Here is a 19,237-nt window from a genome sequence, read left to right on the forward strand (position 1 = left end):
CCTCCTTTTGTATTTCTCCACTACCATGTACTTTCTCTCTCCTTTCACTCTGACTCTGCTGTAGGGTAGCTGAGTGGCGCAGCAGACAGATCCCCAGGTCTAGGGCCAAGAGGCCCTGAGCCCCCCACCTCCCCTTAGACCCAGCATCCACCTGGCCCTGTGGTCCCGGACAGGCCATCCAATCCCAGCCCCTTGCAAGAAGTAAAAAGGAAAATGTGTTATATCTGACCACTCTCCTCCCATGGTCCATCCTCTCCTCCATCACTCACATACCCCCCTTCCCCCTGTGGCCCCCTCTCCTTTTTACTCCGGATGTCTATACCCCATTGAGTATATATGCTGTTTCCTCTCCTAACCACCTCTGATGAAACTGAAGTTTCCCTCATTCCCCCTTACCTCCCCCCTTCCATATCATTGCAATAGCTCATTGTAATAAAGAAAAATGTTATTATATGAAATATCTTGACCTATTCCCCCCCTCTCCTTTTTCTTTCTCCCATTACATTTCCCTTTTTTTATTGACTCCATTTTTATGCCATATTTTATCTTCAAATTCAGCTTTCTCCTGTGCTTCAACTATAAAAGCTCCCTCTACCTACTCTATTAACTATGAGTATTATCAATGTCATTTTTTCCATACAGGGATACATGCAGTTCATCATCATTAAGTCCCTCATATTTTCCTCTTCTCCTCCAATCTCTATGCTTCACCTGAGTCCTGTATCTGAAGATCAAACCTTCTGTTCAGCTCTGGCCATTCCAAAAGGAACATTTGAAATTCCCCTGGTTCATTGAAAGTCCATCTTTTTCCCTGGAAGAGGACATTCAGCCTTGCTGGGTAGTTGATTCTTGGTTGCATTCTAAGCTCTTTTGCCTTCCGGTATATTATATTCCAAGCCCTATGAGCTTCCAATGTAGTTGCTGCTAAGTCCTGTGTGATCCTGACTGCAGCTGCATGATATTTGAACTGTGTCCTTCTGGCTGCTTGTAATATTTTCTCTTTGACTTGGAAGTTCTGGAACTTGGCTATATTTATAGGGGTTGGTTTTTTGGGGATCTCTTTCTCAGGGGGATCAGTGGATTCTCTCCATTTCTATTTTGCCCTCTGCTTCTAGAATATCAGGGCAATTTTCCTGTAGTAATTCTTTGAAAATGATGTCAAGGCTCTTTTCCTGATCATGACTTTCAGGTATTCCAATAATTTTTAAATTATCTTTCCTAAGTCTGTTTTCCATATCAGTTGTTTTTTCAATGAGATATTTCACATTTTCTTCTAATTTTTCATTTTTTTGGTTTTGAAGTATTGATTCCTGATTTCTGTTAAATTCATCAATCTCCCTGAATTCTATTCTTTGTCTGAAGGATTTGTTCCCCTCAGAGAGTTTTCTTATCTCTTTTTCCATCTGGCCAATTTTGCTTTTTAAAGCATTCTTCTCCTCAATAACTTTTTGAACTGTTTTATCCATTTGACCTAAAGCTGGTTTTTAGCATGCTATTTTCTTCAGCATTTTTTTTGGATTTCCTTGACTAAGCTGCTGACTTCATTTTCATGTTTTTCCTGCATCTCTCTCCTTTCTTTTCCCAGTTTTTCTTCCAACTTCCTCATTTGATTTTCTAAGTCTTTTTTGAGCTCTGTCATAGCCTGAGCCCAATTTCTGTTTTTCTTGAAGTCTTTAGATGCAGGAGCTTGTGCTTCCTCATTTTCAGACTGAGCATTTTGATCCTTCTTGGGCTCATTTGAAAAATATTTCTTAATGGTGTTCCTCTTTTTTCTATGCTTGCTCATTTTCCCAGCCTTAGCCTGGTTTTGGGTGCTTCCTGAGCTTTTGGGACACTCCCACAAGGTTCTCAGTATGTGAGGCTGTGTCCTCCCTCCTGGTCTGTGAATGACCATAAGTGCTCCCCTCTGCCACGGGGGCTGAGATGAGGGGGCCCTGCTGTTCCATGGGGGGGACCTAGGCTGTGATCAGGATCTGAATGTGGTCAGAGCCCCAGAGTCCTGTTCCAGTGGAAGAGCTCTGCAGTCTCTCTCTCTTTTCACTCCCCTCCCTCAGCTCAATGGGCTCATGCCCTGGGGGCTCCTGCTTACTGGCTCCACTTGCTTCTGTTCCTGGATCTGGGCTGCAGAAAGACCATGTTGCTCGCTGTGTGCCCTGAGGGCTGGGCTCCACGTGTTTGCTCTGGCAGAAGTCCCCACACTGTTCCCCCACTTTGTGCTTGGTGCTCCCCGGGGTGTAGCTCAGGAGACTCCCCCACTGTTGTGAGCCATGGCTCCCAACACTCTGGGGCTGCCTTTGGGAGGCTGAAGTTCTTTCACTCTGGCAGGCCACCCCTCTGGTGGGCCACCCCTCCGACCCTGGGGAGCAGAGCCTTTCTGCTCTTTTCCAGGTTACCTTGAGTAGGAGAACTTCCTCCCTGGGTCCCTCTGTGGGTTCTGCCTCTTGAAAGTTTAGTTAGAGTCCTTAGCTTATGAGTTTTATGAGAGAGAGCGCCTGAGACTTGATCCTTTCTTGTCACCATCTTGGCTTCTCCCCCCAAAATACTCAATCTGAAGATGAGCAAGTACAAGCTTCTGCATATAAGGACTCCAAGAAAAATGGAAAATGGGCTCAGGCTATGATAGAGCTCAAAAAAAATTTTGAAAATTAAGTAAGGGAGATAGAAGAAAAATTGGGAAAAGAAATAGGAGAGATGCAGAAAAAACATGAAAAAGAAATCAGCAGCTTAGTCAAGGAGATCCAAAAAAATGCTGAAGAAAATAACATGTTAAAAACAGCATAAGTCAAATGGATAAAACAGTTCAAAAAGTTATTGAGAAGAATGCTTTAAAAAGCAGAATTGCCAGATGGAAAAAGAGATAAGATAGATTTCTGAGGAAAATAAATCCTTCAGGTGTAGAATGGAGCTAAAGGAAGCTGTTGACTTTATGAGAAGTCAAGACACAATACTTCAACACCAAAAAAATGAAAAATTAGAAGAAATTGTGAAACATCTCATTGAAAAAACAACTGATCTAGAAAACAGTTTCAAGAAAGAAAATTTAAAAATTATTGGGCTGCCTGAAAGTCATGATCAGGAAAAGAGTCTTGACCTCATTTTTAAAGAATTCCTACAGGAAAATTGCCCAGATAACCTAGAAGCAGAGGGCAAAATAGACATTGAGAGAATCCACTGATCTCCCCCGGAAAGAGATCCAAAAGGATCACACAGGACTTAGCAGCAGCTATATTAAAGGCTTGTAGGGCTTAGAATATAATATTCTGGAAGGCAAAAGAGCTCAAAATGCAACTGAGAATCAACTATGCAGCAAAACTGAATATCCTGTTCCAGGGGAAAGATGGACTTTCAATGAAACAGAGGAATTTCAATTGTTCCTGTTGAAACAACCAGAACTGAACAGAAAGTTTGATCTTCAAATACAGAACTCAGGTGAAGCATAGAGAATAGAGGAGAAGGGTAAAATATGAGGGACTTAATGACGATGAACTGTGTGTATTCCTGCATGGAAAGATGATACTGATACTATTCATATGAACCTTTTCATTTAATAGAGCAGGTAGAAGGAACTTTTATAGATGAGGCACAGGAGAGAGCTGAATTTGAAGGTATATTGTAAAAATGGAATCAACAGGTGAAAAGGAAGTGTACTGGGAGTAAGAGAAAGGAGAGGTAGAATAGGCTAAGACATTTCATATAGTAAGATTTTTTTATTGCAATGAGCTATTGCAATTATATGGAAGGGGGAAGGGTAGGGGGAATGAGGGAACTTTCACTCTCATCAGAGGTGACTCAGAGAGGAAATAGTATATATATATTCAATGGGGTATAGATATCTAGAGTAAAAAGGAGAGAAGGGGGACAGGAGGGATGTGAGTGATGGAGAAGAGGGTAGACTGGGAGGGTGGTCAGATATAACACATTTTCTTTTTTACTTCTTGCAAGAGGCTGGGATTGGATGGCCTGTCTGGTACCACAGGCCTGGGTGGTTGCTGGGCTTTAAGGGTGGTATATGGGCTTGAGGCCTCTTGGCCCCAGGGCCAGTGATCAGTCTGCTGTGCCACTCAGCTTCCCTACAGCACATTTAAGAAGAGGGACAGAGTGAAAGGAGAGAGAAACTATAGTATATGGTAGTGGGGAGGTATGAATGGAGGGAATTGCGATCAGCAGTGCTGACGGTGGAAAAATATGGAAGTAGCTTTTGTGATGGACTTATTATAAAGAATGTGATATACCTGCAACCAAGCTGATGGTGTTGGAACACAGACTGAAACACATTTTAAAAAATTTATTTTTATTTTTTTCTCTTTCCTTTCCTTTATTGCTCATGAAGGTCTATTTTTTTGGGGGGAGGGTGTATTATGTTTACTCTTAAACAAGAATATTTTAGTAGTGTATAAAAACATCATTTGTACAAAAATAAAAAATAAATATATAATTCAATATTAAAAAAAGAAATTGAATATCATGGAGCTATTGTCAGGATCACTCAAGATTTGTGGCTTTCATGTTAAAAGATAAGATATTCTTTAAGACATATAATCTAGGATTACAACCAAAAATCACCTACTGAGTATAGTCCCTTTCAGGGAAAATAGGTATTTAATGAAATAGAGGACTTTCAAGCATTGCTGATAAAAGACTAGAGCTGAATAGAAAACTTGACATTCAAACTCAAGACTCAAGAGGAGAATTAAAAGGTAAACATGATAGTGAAATCATAAGGGACTCAATAAGGTTAAACTGTTCACATTCCTGGATGGAAAGATGGTTTATGTAATTGTTAAAAATTTCATTATTATTAGTGCAGTTAAAAAAGAGTTTATATATAGAGAGGGCATGGATATGAGTTGTTTATGTTGGAATGATCTTCAAAAAAAGAAGGTAGGTGTGAGAAAAAGGAACACACTGGGAGAAGGGGAAAGGAAAGGTAAGATGGGGGAAATTTTCTTACATAAAAGAGCAATTCAAGGAAGAGCTTCAACAGTGGAGAGAAAAATGAGGGGTGGTGGCAGGCAGTGCTTGAATCTCATTCTCATTACACTTGGTTCAAAGAAGGAAGAACAAATAAATACATACACTCACACCTACACAGAAACTCAGTTGAGTATAGAAATCTATCTTAACCAATAGGGAAGTGGGAGGAAAAGGGAATAAGAGAGAGGGGAAAATGATGAAGAGGAGGAACGATTGGGAGGAGAAGCAAAACAGACTTCTGAGGAAGGACAGGATAAAAAAGAAAAAGAGAAGAATAAACAAAAGAAAATGGAATGGAAGGATATACACAGTAATCAGAATTATGAATGTCAATGGGATGACCTCACTCATAAAATGGAAGTGGTGAGCAGAATGGATTAGAAACCCAAATTTGACAATATCTTGTCTGCAAGAGACAGACTTAAAACAGAAAGACACACAGAGTTAAAATAAATAACTGAAGCAGAATTTAATATGAACAGTTTTCAGAAAAAGAAACCAAAGCTATCTATAGTTATATAAAAATGTTCAAAATTTTGTTTAGAGAAATGCAAAACAAACAACTCTGTGGTGCATCAGAAATGACAAAAGCTGGAGGGGATGAGGGAAAATTGGTAAATTAATGAACTATTGGTAGAGAAATGAACTAATAAAAACATTTTGAAGAATAATTTTGAAATAGGCCCAACTGTGTATAACATTTGACCCAGTAATACCACGATTAAGTCTGTATCCCAAAGTGATAAAAGGAAAAGGTATATAGGGTGATGGAAGTATTCAAAAATCATGTAATATGAGCAGATTTTCTTATGGGAAGAACAAGATCTGGACATGGATAGATTCAGCTTGATCTCAGATTTATTACTTACTACCTATGGGACTTGGGACAAATTACTTCTCTCTGGGTTCAATTTCTTCATCTGTAAAATGAGAAGAGTTGCCTTAGCAAACTCTAAATCATCCTTCTAAAACAATCTTCCAGACCTAATCTAATAAGGGTGTTTAGCTTGGAATTAAGAGAGACATAAGGAGTATGTGGAACTGGGAGGGAGTTTAGAGATTATCCAGGTCAGCCCCTTCTTTTTAAAGATGTGGAAGGGCTTTCATATGGAAAAAAACTTAGACATATTCTTTGTGGCCACCATAGACTAGAAGGTACAGAACCAGATTTTGACTCAGTGGGCAAAAGAGCTTCTTAATAATTAATTGCCCAATAATGAAACAAATTGCCTTAGTGATATCATACAGATAAATTTAGAACTGATTGTTCTCACTGATTGTTGTTGGTCCTCCATTCTTAGAGAGGACCAATGACATCAGGAAGATGATGTCTTGGCTTGTAAGTGAATCGGATTCAAATGAGGCAGAGTTGTGCAAAGTCAACAGTCTCTCTTCTCCAGTCATTGGAGTCCAGAGGCAAGGTATAGTTTAGGATGACTGAAGATGACCTTGAATTCAGTAGGAAGTCAAGCTAAGGTCTTTTCCAGGTCCTTTGTCTGAGATAAGATCCATTCAGTAGTTAAAAGCTAGGTAAGAAATGAGGAAAATGATAGTACAGTTTGCCTTTTCAAAAGAGTCAGCCTGAAAGGGGAAGATAATCAGAATTTCTGGTCAGAACAAAAACAACTGCTATTTACATTCACTCTGGGCTATCAAAAGCAAACAATGAGACTTGGGTTGGAAACTATTATTAGTCCATCAATGATAACCTAGAGGCTGTAGAATAATTTGTTAGGGAAGGACTGAACTAGGTAAACTTACACTTTACCTAGTGCTAAGATTCTACAATTGTTCAATAGGCATTTGTTAAGTAGCTAATATGTGTCAATGACCATGCTAGATCCTGATGTGATGAAAACCAAAATGAACCTGTTTCTGTGCACAAGAGTCTTATATTCTTTTGGGTAAAATAACATTAAAAACATCTAAATATTACACAAAGTAAATACAAAGTAATATAGTACAACAATTGTAGACCCATGGAGAGGAAGTGACTTATCCAACTTTACATAGTGCACTCATGTGTTTTATTGTTTAGTCCAGGGCTAGTTCCACCAGAAACCAATCATATGCTTTTCCAACTCATCCCTGTCTCACTTCATTGTGGCTTGTCCTACCTGGGCCTGACGGAGCTGAGAATCATCACATGGAGGCAGAGGAGCATAGCACAGGAAACAGAGTTGGTCGCAGTGACAAGAACAGAGAGGAGGCAGCACCTGCTGTATACAGGAGAATATAATGAAGACTTCCACTAGTCCTGAGGACCCTCATCCACCCCTAGGCTGAGATGAGCTCTTCTGCTTTTTGTTTCTACCAAGACCCAGGGAACTAGACTCACATGGAAGGCTAGAGCTTGGTAGTGCCCTTGAGACACTGAGTAGGGGCAGAGCAGGGTAGCCCTGGAGAAATGCTGAGGAGGGCATTGGATACTGTGGCCAGCCGAGCAGAAGAGATGACTGCAAGAGAATTTAGGGGAGTGATATCTTCAGGAAAAAAGGGAGAGATCTGGGTATTACTAGGCCTCAGCTCTCCTTCTTGGAACCACAGCCTCTTCTGGACTCCTGGGTAGAGCAGGCATGGTCTTGATTCTGTGGTTTCCCAGAACTTTCACAGAATGGAGGCCCCATCCTCAGGCTCCTCCCAACCCCCTCACCTGTTGAGTTCTTTAAGCTGTTGAACCAAGATTTGCTGCTCATTCCAGGCGCAGTCCCTGCTACTCTGAAGTTGACTTTTTTCCTCTCTAAGGGAAGAGCATAACAAGAAGATAAACCCCTTCTTTCTTTTCTCCCACATCATTTCTGCTCCATATCCAGAGAACCACCCTATCAGATTTCCTGGGTCATATGGCATTATTGGGGATAGTCTGACCCACTGGCTACAGAAAGTAGAACTAATGGTCCTGGAAAAGATGATGGGAGGGTAGGAGCTCAATGGCTATGTACTCTAATAAGCACTCACTTTCAAACCAAGCTCTGTATGACTTTTCTTACTGAATCTTCAGAAATTTTGAGATTATTCCTGTTTATAGGTGAGAAAAACTTTAGCTCAAAGAGGGAAGTTACTTTTCCAAGGCCATAAATTTGGTTAGTAGCATAACTGTGACTAGAATCTAAATTTACACACATATACAAACACACAATGTTAAAATTGCAAGAGACTTTTGAGGTAATCTAATTCATTGATAGATAAATAAGGCCCAGTAAGCAGAAATGACTTCTCAGGACAGAATTTTTAAGAGAGTAAGCTCCTTGAGGGCAGAGACTATGTCTTGTATTTTATATTGCTATTTTCCTGTATCTCTACCAACTGGGTCTAGCATATAGTAGGTGCTCAATGAATTTCTGTTGATTGAATAGAAACCTGATCTTGGCTCCCAAGGTCAAAGTTCTTTTTAGTACCGCACAGATTGGTTGGGGGAGGTTGTGGACTTGGAAGGGTAATACTCAGGCTGAGAAAGCCAGATTTTAAAATTTTATTTTAAATTTTTATTCAAGGCAATGTGGTTAAGCAACTTGCCCAAAGTCACACACTAGGCAATTATTAAGTGTCTGAGGTCGGATTTGAACTCAGGTTCTTCTGACTCCAGGGCCAATGCTCTATCCACTGTACCACCTAGCTACCATGAAAGGCAGATTTTAGGTCAGTCAGGGTAGAAGTTCCAACAGCAAACATATGTATATAGAGGGTTTTGCTAAATGCTTTGGGAAGATAAAAGGTTTAGATATGGCACAATCCTATCCTCACAGAATTTATAGTCTAGTAGAGGAATAAAACAATGTAATGATGATGATGATGATGATGATAACTAGCATTTATATAGTACTTTAAGGTTTACAAAAAAACTTTACAAATATTACATCATTTTAACTTCACAATAACTCTGGGAGGGAGGTGCTGTCATTTCCATTTAACAGATGAAGACATTTAAGCAGCCTGGCTATTACCTGAGTACATCAGAGAGTTGTTTTTTTAAAATGCTAAATGAGGTCTGAGGGAGAAAGTTGTTATCCCAATGGAAGAGAGCTGGGGTAAAGAGGAAGTTCCTACCTAAGCTGTTGATTCTCCAGCATGAACTCCTGTAGCATCCCATAGAGGCTTCTCTTGGCCCAGCCAGACTGGGATCCCTTACTTCTGGAGGCTATGGAAGAGTAAGAATGGAGGAGAAGGAGAATCTGTACAGGTACCCAGAAACCCTGTGGGAAACTGAGAGATCCACTCTCAGTTTCCTACTGGGCTGGAGGCAAGAGAGGATGGGATGGGAGGGGGGTTGAATCTGCATATCTTCCCACTCCCCAGCAGATCTGTGACTAAGGTGGCATGACTCAGGCTCCATCCCGGGAAACTGATATTCAGAATGCATCAGCAGCAGATCCAGGCTGTACTTCTTTTCCATGGTGACCACACATTGGATGAACTCCTCCATGGTTTGATCCTATTCAATCAAGCTCTTACCAGCCCTTTGTCTCCGGTTCATGAATTCATTGTTGTAGGTCTCCTTCCCAGTCTTTGTATTGCTGTGACTCAGAGGCTGCTGTAGCCTCTGTTTCAGCATCAAGTTCTCCTGTCGGAGCTGCTGGACCTCCTCCTCCAGTCTAAGAGACTGTGAACCCAGGGGACCCTATAGAGCAAAGCTTGGAGGGATTAACAAGAGGGATGGTGACTTCTTCTCTGACCTCAGCCTAACCCTAACCTAACCCATCTGATTAGAGGACAGGATTAAGAGCTGAAAGGGATCTTAGCGAACATCTATAGATAAAGAATCTGAAGCCTAGAGAGGTAAAGCTATTTGCCTTAACTTTACACAGACAGTAGATATCAGACTTAGGATTCAAACCCAGGTCCTCATTCTAAATCAAGTACCACAGTCACTAAACCACAATTTTCCCACTAACCCCAATTGGAATGGTGCCTTATCTCAGCCTCAGTGGTAGTCTTCCCTTCCACCCTCTACTTGATCTCAAGATGAAATTATCCTCACCTTAGGCATGGGCCGGGTGGTGACCTGCTGAGCTCTGCTAGCATAGCGTAGTGTATTCAGTGTTTCTGGGAGAGACTGGGCTGAAGGGGACACACAGGCCACCTGTGTGAGGGCCAGAGTTTAGTTGGGGAGGGGGGAAGTAATAAGAAGGACCTTTTCCCTGAAACTTTGATTTCCACTCTACCCAATCCATAAGCCTGGTCAGATTCCTTCTCCTTAGGACCTATTATTCCTTGAGGGCCGGAGAAGAACACAGAATTGAAGTGATCACTGTGTGATCACTAGTGATCACTGGCTCTAGGATTCCTTCCTTGTGCCCCATCAATACCATGAGGGTGATTCCACTGCCACCCAGAGAATCTGCCAGCAGTCGGGTGAGCTTGCTGTCCCTGTAGGGAATGTGGTTCTTTTTCTGTCGTGGGTCCAGGAGTAGAGAGATGCATTGGCCTGCAGAGAAGTAGGATGGTGAGTTTCATGGAAATCCATGGGACCTCCAAATTCCCTAAAGATTTTATAAGGGGGCTGAGAAGTCAAGAGTTGGGTTCATAGAATATAGAGCAGGGTGGAACCTTGGAAACCATTTGCTACAACTCCATAATTTAAAAGATAAAGAAATTCAAGGTCCAATGACTTGATAATGTCACAAAAGTAGGATTTAAGAGAATTAGAATTTGAGCATCGGTCTTTTAATACATTTCTTTTTTTCAAATCTGGGGTTCTGCTCTGTATATTCAAACCCTCCCCATTCAGTAAGACCCAGTTCAGTGTTCCACTTCCTTGATTATTTCATTGATTCTTCCTTCAAATTCTTATTTCACTAAAGAGGATGCAACAGAATCAAGAATGAACTAAAGTCTACTTGCATTTGTTGTTGAGGAATAATAAAAGTCTTCTGGAAGAATGGGAGTTCAAGGAAAAGAACAGTACTAGCCAGGAGATAAGTGTTGTTTCTATTCATATTTAATGAATATTTCTCATTACAAGAGAAACAGTGTGACATAATAGAGAGAGAGAGAGAGAGAGAGAGAGAGAGAGAGAGAGAAGAGAGAGGAGAGAGACTCACAATCTTGAATACACAAATTCTTCCTCCAGCTCATATTGTTTATGTGACCTTGGGAAAATCATTTAATCTCTTGGTACTCCAAGAAAATATCTAAGATCATAAATTGCAGATCAGAGACTGACATGCTTAGACATCAGAATTTCTTCACTAACATTTTCTTATGGAATGAAATCTTAGGTTGATACAATAACCAAAACAAATGAAAAAAAAACAACCTATGACATGTTCAATGCCAGTTTGGAAGTATAACTAATTATAACACATGGACCCTACCCTCAAGAAGATTATAGTTTAGCTATTTTACTGTGTACAAAACATCTCCTTTTGAGCCTCAATTCCCTCATTTCTTACATTCAGGAGGTCAAACTAGTTAGTTCCTAAGGTTTTCATCTCTAACATTCCATGTTATAATGTTCCATTGAGTTCTGATATCCTATGATACTATGGTATCACCACAAGTCTATAAGCAAACTCCAATGGGGACCAGGTCTTCTCCTGCCTCCTTCCTTTTATTGCACAGAGTTAAATATACAGTAGATTCTTAAATTTTTTTTTTAAATTGATTAATGGAAGATGGAAAATTAGAGTCCAGGTGTAGAGAAGATATGGTAGAGGCCCCACCCCAACCCTCTTGGCTTACCCAGGGCCAGCAAACTGCGGTTGATGTTGCTGGCCTCCAGCATTAGCTCTCCTTGAGAATGTGTGGCTGCTACTTTTTCACTACCTGCCAGATCTACAAAGCATAGCTTTCCAAATGTCTGTTCTTTTGGTCTGCTGGGAGACACCTGTTGAAGGAAAAGTTCTGGATGGGGCCATATTGATCCTGCCTTCGCTCTCAGGAGAATACTTGAAAGGAACCTGAGTAGTCATCTGGTCTAACCATTTCATTTTATAGATGAGGTCAGTTTGGTTAATGACTTGCACAGGGTTACAATAGTATGCTTGTTCTTCATTCTCAAAGAAGACTATGACATCAGGAGGGTGATGCCATGACAAGCACAAGAATTGGGTTTGAGTGAGGGGGTGCTGTACTAAGTCACCAACATCACTTTTTCCTCCAGAACCATCTGGGTCTAGTGACCAGTTATTGATCAGGACAGCTGGAGATAACCCTGGGTGAGAAACAATCAGGGTTAAGTGACTTGCCCAGATTCACACAGTTAGCTAGTGTCACATGTCTGAGCTCAAATTCAAATTCCCATCCTCTGGACTACAAAGTCAATGTTCTATCCACTGCGCCACCTAGCTGCCCTTGCATAAGGTTATATACAAAGGTGAGCCAGGATTCTGGTCCCTAATCCAGTACTGTTCAGGGTACCATGATTCTGGAGTTAAAAATCACAAGATTCCTGAGAGAGTCTGAACCATATTAAAATTAATTGATTAATTTAGCAAAATAAATAAAAATTCAATAAAACATAGATGACATTAATATGTGGTTTCTAAGTCAATATGTGACCCACAGAGATCCTTATGTACCATTTAGTGGCCCTGTTTCTATTTTAGTTTAGCTCATTGACATAGATCCTCTAAACTAAATCATGCCTAAGCTGAGATCTTTTACCAACCTTTTTGACAGCTTCCCTTTGAAGTTCATTTAATGATGGGGGACTCACTATATGATGAAGTAATCCATTCTAATTTAGGGTAGCTTTAATCTTTAGGAAGTCTTCCTTTTGTTGAACCAAAATCAGTTTTTCTGTCATGTCTATCCATTGGTCCTCACTGTGTTCTCTGAGGCTTAAGCAGAACAAGCCTCATCATCTCTTTTTCACATACTTTAAATACTAGAAGACAATCTTCATGTTTCCTTTGAAGGGAGACACTGGGGGCCCTTTGGATGGTTTGCTATGACCAATCATTTGGTAGAGAATTCAATTATTTGCACTTAATGGGCAGATAAGTGTTAGTTACCAACAGGCAAAATAACAAAGTTATTTCTATTTGTTGTTCAATCACTTTTCAGTTACATCCAACTTTTTGTGACTCCATTTGGGGTTTTCTTGGCAGAGATATGGAATGTTTTACCATTGCCTTTTCCAGCTCATTTTACTATTGAGGCAAACAGGGTGAAGTGACTTGCCCAAGGTCACACAACTAGTAAGTGTCTAAGGTCAGATTTGAAGTCAGGAAGATGAGACTTCTTGACTCCGGATCTGGCACTCTATCCACTATGACAATTAACTGTCCCAGTGATTTCCATTGGGCTTTAGCAATTCTTTCTCTTTAGTTCATATGCCTTCTCTTTCTTGCTTCATATACCTTCCCCCAACTAAGCAGAATTAATTTTCAATCTAAGTACAGCTCAGGCTATATTAGCTAGAGAGATAAGTCAGGTGGGAAATTATCCTGAAATTAAAATTATTAAATTAAAATTATCCTGAAAGGCAAGACACAAATGGGAGATAATTCACAGGTGGATAATTGAAAGATGAATTTATTTGAGACTGAAAGGCAGTGTCTGGTACCTTTCCTCTGGGAGCTTCTCTTCTAAGAAAAGGGTCTTGGACATTGTCTTTTGTCTTTTGCCACCCTTCCCTCCCCTGGTCACAGACACAAATCTCCCTTCCCCAAAATGCACACACACACACACACACACACACACACACACACACACACACACACACACACACACGAAATCCTTCTTTGTGAAGGCAACTCACAACAGAACACTGAACATGAATGGTAAATAGCGCATGACTACGACTGGAGACCTCATTCAGAGTGTGAGCTGAACTCCGACGTCTCTTTAGACCTGGGGAAGACATTAGTATGGACAAAGATTAGATCCTGTGACTGGAGAGATGTAGAATAGATATATCCTCATCCTCAGTCTGAGTCCCTTGGATGTAGAAGAATGAGCCAGTTAGTGAATCTCCCGGCCTAGGAAACCTGGTTACTCATTTCCATCTGAAAAAGAATCTCCATATTGCCTATATAACATGACTTTTGATTTTATCAAGCCACATTTCATTCATATCTTAGTTTGGGTTCACAAAGTGTATTCAAATCTGTCTTCATTTTGTCCTTACAACATCCCTGAGAAACACTGAGAAACAAGCAGGGTTAGAGATTATTATCACTAGAATATCAATTTCAGTAGTCTCTCCCACAGAGATTATAGATACTATTACTATATGTTTAAGAGACAATGAAATTTTGTCATTACAATGTAACTATTATTCTTTGAGGATTCTGTGAGAAGAAAGAGAACTTAAATTTGTTCTGGAGGGACTATTAACTGTGATATCTGAAGATGGAAAAAATGGTTTGAGAATTTATTTCCTTAGAGAATTAAGTTCAACTTTTGTCTTTTAAAGAAACAAGAAGAGAATTCCTTAGAAAACTCTTTAATTAGCATCCTGAGAAAAATAAAAGGTGGGGTTGTGTTGATTAAACATATGTCTTTCTTATAGCTGATATATTATAATTAATTATATGTCTGATTTTCTTATTGTTGATTATACTTTATAAATTACTTATCTATAGATAATATGCATATTTATGTATATATATACATAGTATAGTCATTAACCCTGATATTTATTTAAGCCTAGACTATCAGAGAATTTGATATAGAGAGATGTTCAAAAGGCTATGACAATATGGAAAAATAAATTTCTCCATATAATTAAATAAAATTTAATTAAATAGAATGGGAGGTCAATGTTAATTGATTGATTAGAGAGATATTGTGCTTTTATTAACTAATAAGAAAATGTCAAAATGTTGCCTTATGACTCCAGTATGGGAATAAGAAAAATAATAATAGGCCAAAGAGGTGAACACTCCTTTTTTACCTATACATAAGGGCAGTTCATACCTAAACCCCTGCTAAATCCAAGATTTTAAGAATGAGGAAATGAAAAACCAGAAGTTAAATGACTTAACCAAGGTCACAGAAAGTTAAGACCTAATCTTTGGGCTCCTAATTTTGGTCCAATGTACTTTTTACTATATTATTAGATAACTGAGTATAACATTTGGGATCTGAGGACCTAGATTTACATCTAGGCTCAACTTTGTGCTATTTGTTTGGCCTTGGGAAAGTCATTTTGCCTTTATGACCATCAGTTTACACATTTGCAAACTGAGGGAGCTAAACTATTTAACTTTTAAGGTCCTTTTCAGCTTTATAGTTTTATGAACTTGTGATTTACTTCTCTCTGCCTTTGTCCCCCTAGAGTACCTTACTCCATCCCAGCTGTGCCCATCAAAAGCTCATCTATCCTTTAAAATTCCACTAAACATCATTACCTTTTTTTCAAAAAGACTTTGCCCTCCTTCCCTGAACCCTACTTTGAATTAAAATACAATATCATATTCTGCTTTGAATTTTCCTTATTATTCTTATCTTATATTTTCAAATGAACTTTAAGTTCCTTGATATGAGGGACTGTGTTACAAACTTTTCTGTACCTCTTTTCTCATCTGATTCCTAAGAGCTAAGTCATAATTGGCTATAGAATTGCTAAAAAAAGTTTCTTGAATATAATCCTTATCTTGAAGACCCCTGGGCTCTGTACCTTCCAGCAGAAGTTCCATCACTTCCTCAAATGTGCCAAATTGGACTGTTTTCAGCTTTTCCACATAGAAACCCCGGGTCTTGTTCCAGCGAACCGGGAGGTGATGATGGGGCCCTTGACTCAACAGGTCCCTAACCTGGAGGGTGAAGTGAAGAGGGAAGATACATGCCTTGCCTCTCTGCTCATGGATCAAGCTCTCTTAATACTCCCAAGTAGACATAAACCTCTGACTCCAGTCCTGAATTTACCTCCATGACAACAAATCCCTTAACCCTGTCTTCACCCTAATTTTCACATTCCTCTTAATCTGTAACTCCTTCCTCAAGGCCCAAATAAAAGCCTTTTTGAATAAGAAGACCTTCTTGTCTACTTTCTCTACTCCATTTGGCCCCACCTGTTCATTGTAGATTTCTAAGTAAGAGGCACTGAGAGTGATGGAGTTTCCAACATGCTGAACTTTATCCAAGAGACAGGAAAAGGACCTCTGCATAAGCCCAGTTAGGTTGGGGGGCACAGTTTCCCCTGCTCCCTACAAAAAAAAGAAGCTGAGGTAAATCTAGAATAGCTAATGATGCAGAATGGTAGGAAGAACAATACACTGGGCTCCCTGAAACCTAGATCCTTCATGGACTGACTTTGTCACTAACTTACTCTGGGGGACTCAATTGACAAGGTTTCATGTTTTTAAACATTTATATTCATTCTCTTCTTTATTTGTAAATTAGGGATAGCAACTCTTTCCCTTCCTATCTCACATGACTATTATGAAAATCAAATAAGATGTAAAACAACTTTGAAAATGAAATGGAGCATGATTGATCCTTACAGCATTTGACTTAAGCTACCTTTACCAGTATAGACCTGGAACCATTTAATTTAGTTGCTGCTCTCTGAAGTCTAACCTCAGTCTCTCATGCTAAAGCTTAAGGTTATTTGTTCCTTCCGTTAGTTGTTGCTCCTGGGATCATCAATAATAGTTATTATTAATCATTCACCTTGGTGTTCTCTAAATCTCAGGTTAGTTCCAGATAGGAATAGAATAGTACTTACCTGGGGAGGTGGCCCAGTCAGAGTATAGGTTTTCCCAGAGCCTGTCTGGCCAAAGGTGAAGGCTGTGCAGGAGAAACTGCAAGTAGGAGAGGTTGTAGCATAGATATTGAGATAAAGAATCAGGGGTTGGGGTGGCTAGGTGGCGCAGTGGATAAAGCACCGGCCTTGGAGTCAGGGTACTTGGGTTCAAATCCGGTCTCATTTGCCTTGCAAAATAAAAAGAATCAGGGGTAATGGGACCCAGAAACTGGGGATTATAATGATGGGATTGGAGATAAGGGCTAGCTCATTAGTAGTTGTGGCTGAACCAGAGAAAGGGAATTTCAGGAAAAAGAAGTGGGAGTGGAGGGACTTAGGATCTGGAAAAGAAAGTCTTGAGCTTCTCTACCCCAGCACTTGCCCCAGGAAGTCCTCTTGCAGGAGAGAAACTGGTTGGGGAAACTAAGGGAAAAAGAAGAATTAGGGTCTAGGAGAGGGTAGTGATAGTGAGAAGTTAAAAGGGGATGAAAAGATAGTAATCTTACCCATGGAGGGAAAGCTCTACCAGGCGCTGTACTCCACTGCTCTGGAACACATCATCCTGAGTGCGGGATCCATCCAACACTACGCTGAAGCGAAAGGCAGCTTCACGGCCACCACCTAGAGGACTCACCTGAGGATTGTGGAAGCTCAGGGTCCAAACAGATGAGTGTGTATTGTGTGTGTGTGTGTGTGTGTGTGTGTGTGTGTGTGTGTGTGTTTCATAAGAGAGAGAGAACAAAAGAAAATAAGAGATAGTGGGTAGAGTGAGAAGAAAAGAATAAGAGTAAAAGTGAGAAAAAGGAGCTTAGGAGGGGCATGAGAATAAGAGGTCTTAGAAATTCAGATAGAGATTTAGACAAAGTTGGAGTGATTATGATTGATTCCTCTACCTATAGACCTGGGAGACTGGACAGAAAGGAAAATTCCTATCCAGAGGGTGTTGAGGTAAGGCATTTGGGGGATGGGAGGACAGAGATCCCTCTGAGCTAAAAAGAAGGAAGACTTGGGCTATAACTGGACTCAGAACAGGGGAAATTTATAAACCATGAAGGGAGAAATCTATATAGAAAGGAGTAGATAGGGAGAGTCTTACCCGCAGAGTCCTGGGGCCAGAACAGTGAAGAACACTTTGCTCCCCCCGGCGCTGCTCAGCCTGGTTCATGGGGCGGACTCTGCAGGGGTACAATCTTACTCTCTGTTTCCTGCTCTGACTTCACGCAGTATTTGTGTACCTTCACTTCCCTTGCTTTTCTTGGTCCATTCCCAACTATCTCCCCTTCCCTCAGATCCAAAGATCGTGCTCCCACAGTTCCTCACCTAAGTATCACCTGGATAGGTGTTTCCATTCCTTCTGCCCTCTCTCCCAGGGCTTGGGGCAGGACCCTGAAGAAAGTCGCTGAAGTCACCACCTCCTCACAGTTACACCTCCTCTCATCATCCCTGAACATCCCACCAAATTTGTCTGGAACCATAATATCTATGAGTACTCTATGGTACCATGGGACTCACCCATTGGGACACTGGAAGTGTTCTGCATTTCTGACTTCCATACTGTATCATGCAACTGCTGTGACCATAGTCGAGCCTTTGTCTAGGGAAGACCAGTATGTGTGGAAGAGATGAAGCAATCTAAATTCTCACACCTGAAGGGAGAGGACAGGAGGTTTCTACAACCCCTCCTCCCTCATACCAGGCAAAGTCCCACCTCTTCCGCCCACCCCCACAAGGTTAAAAGCTCACTTCCCATCCAGGAACCCAAGCTGAATCTGCCCAAGGCTGAATCCATGTGGGTAGTTAAAGATTTACCCCACAGAATGTCTGGAGCAAGTTTATCACATGGGTGGATTAAGAGCAAGGTGGAGCATCGGGGTAATTTATTCATAAGGGGCCCCTTTCAATAAGAGATTTTTTATGATACATTTTTGAATAAATATGAGATGGGGATGATTTGGGGGCATGATTTCCCTTTTGGGGACAATTTCCCTTTCTATTCTTATAATAAGGATTATAGACTGACCTAGGAAGTACCCTAAAGACATATCATCCAATTCTATTATTTTACAGATGGGAAAAGTGGGATACCAAAAGTGATTTCCTCAAAGTCAGATAGTGGAGGAAGTATGACTAGAACTCGGATCTTCTTACTCTAACCCTGTCCTCCTCTGGCAGAAAGTGACTTGAGTCTTGTTTCTTACTTGAATTGTCCCCAGGATTCTAGTCCTCTCTGGCCACTAAGCTGAGAGGACTGAGATTTGCCTCAGGTCTAAGGTCTGAGCTCAAAGGAAGATGTAATTTCCCTAACTCTCAGTTTTGTTCTCTTCTAAAGTCAGGGCTGAACTTGGCAGGAAAAAAATTCTCCTCCCTACTCCCTCAGTGCCCCAGGAGGGGTTTAGTGGAGATCTGGTTAAACATTGTGGGATTGTCTGGGGGAAAAAATGTCTAAATACCAACACTGCTCTGCAGAGGACTAGCCTCTTTAACTCCTTGTCATCTGAATCTAAATAAGCCGGGTACACTGGGACAATTTGTGTGCTCCCAATCCTACATAAAGTCATAGTCACTTACCCTGCCCCAGGATAATAGTGGAAGCTCCAAGAGTAAACTTCTTCAAGGAAAGACTTCTCC

At 40.6% G+C, this 19,237-nt stretch overlaps 1 protein-coding gene across 6 annotated transcripts in view; it reads right to left on the reverse strand.

Annotated features, from left to right (window-relative positions):
- KIF12 (kinesin family member 12) overlaps positions 1-18,287 on the reverse strand; it is a 42,424-nt gene extending 24,137 nt beyond the window's left edge. For 2 of the 6 annotated variants that reach the window (XM_074211166.1, XM_074211163.1), the window contains exons 1-16: positions 18,122-18,287; positions 17,930-17,995; positions 17,706-17,784; positions 17,116-17,243; positions 16,592-16,667; positions 15,936-16,070; positions 15,542-15,677; positions 13,679-13,770; positions 11,656-11,800; positions 10,281-10,399; positions 9,953-10,054; positions 9,427-9,592; positions 9,022-9,112; positions 7,628-7,714; positions 7,313-7,430; positions 7,092-7,193 (exon numbers count right to left, since the gene is read on the reverse strand). In XM_074211166.1, coding sequence (XP_074067267.1) covers positions 7,092-7,193; positions 7,313-7,430; positions 7,628-7,714; positions 9,022-9,112; positions 9,427-9,592; positions 9,953-10,054; positions 10,281-10,399; positions 11,656-11,800; positions 13,679-13,770; positions 15,542-15,677; positions 15,936-16,070; positions 16,592-16,667; positions 17,116-17,243; positions 17,706-17,784; positions 17,930-17,995; positions 18,122-18,162 — 1,683 coding nt within the window. In that variant the 5' untranslated portion in view covers positions 18,163-18,287. Of the gene's footprint in view, positions 1-7,091; positions 7,194-7,312; positions 7,431-7,627; positions 7,715-9,021; positions 9,113-9,426; positions 9,593-9,952; positions 10,055-10,280; positions 10,400-11,655; positions 11,801-13,678; positions 13,771-15,541; positions 15,678-15,935; positions 16,071-16,591; positions 16,668-17,115; positions 17,244-17,705; positions 17,787-17,929; positions 17,996-18,121 lie in introns of those variants that run through there. The other 4 variants (XM_074211165.1, XM_074211164.1, XM_074211167.1 and 1 more) reach the window with 4 other exon arrangements.
- Positions 18,288-19,237: the final 950 nt, after the last annotated feature.

The sequence above is a fragment of the Macrotis lagotis genome, chromosome 1 (assembly GCF_037893015.1).
Source record: "Macrotis lagotis isolate mMagLag1 chromosome 1, bilby.v1.9.chrom.fasta, whole genome shotgun sequence".
Classification (NCBI taxonomy): domain Eukaryota; kingdom Metazoa; phylum Chordata; class Mammalia; order Peramelemorphia; family Peramelidae; genus Macrotis; species Macrotis lagotis.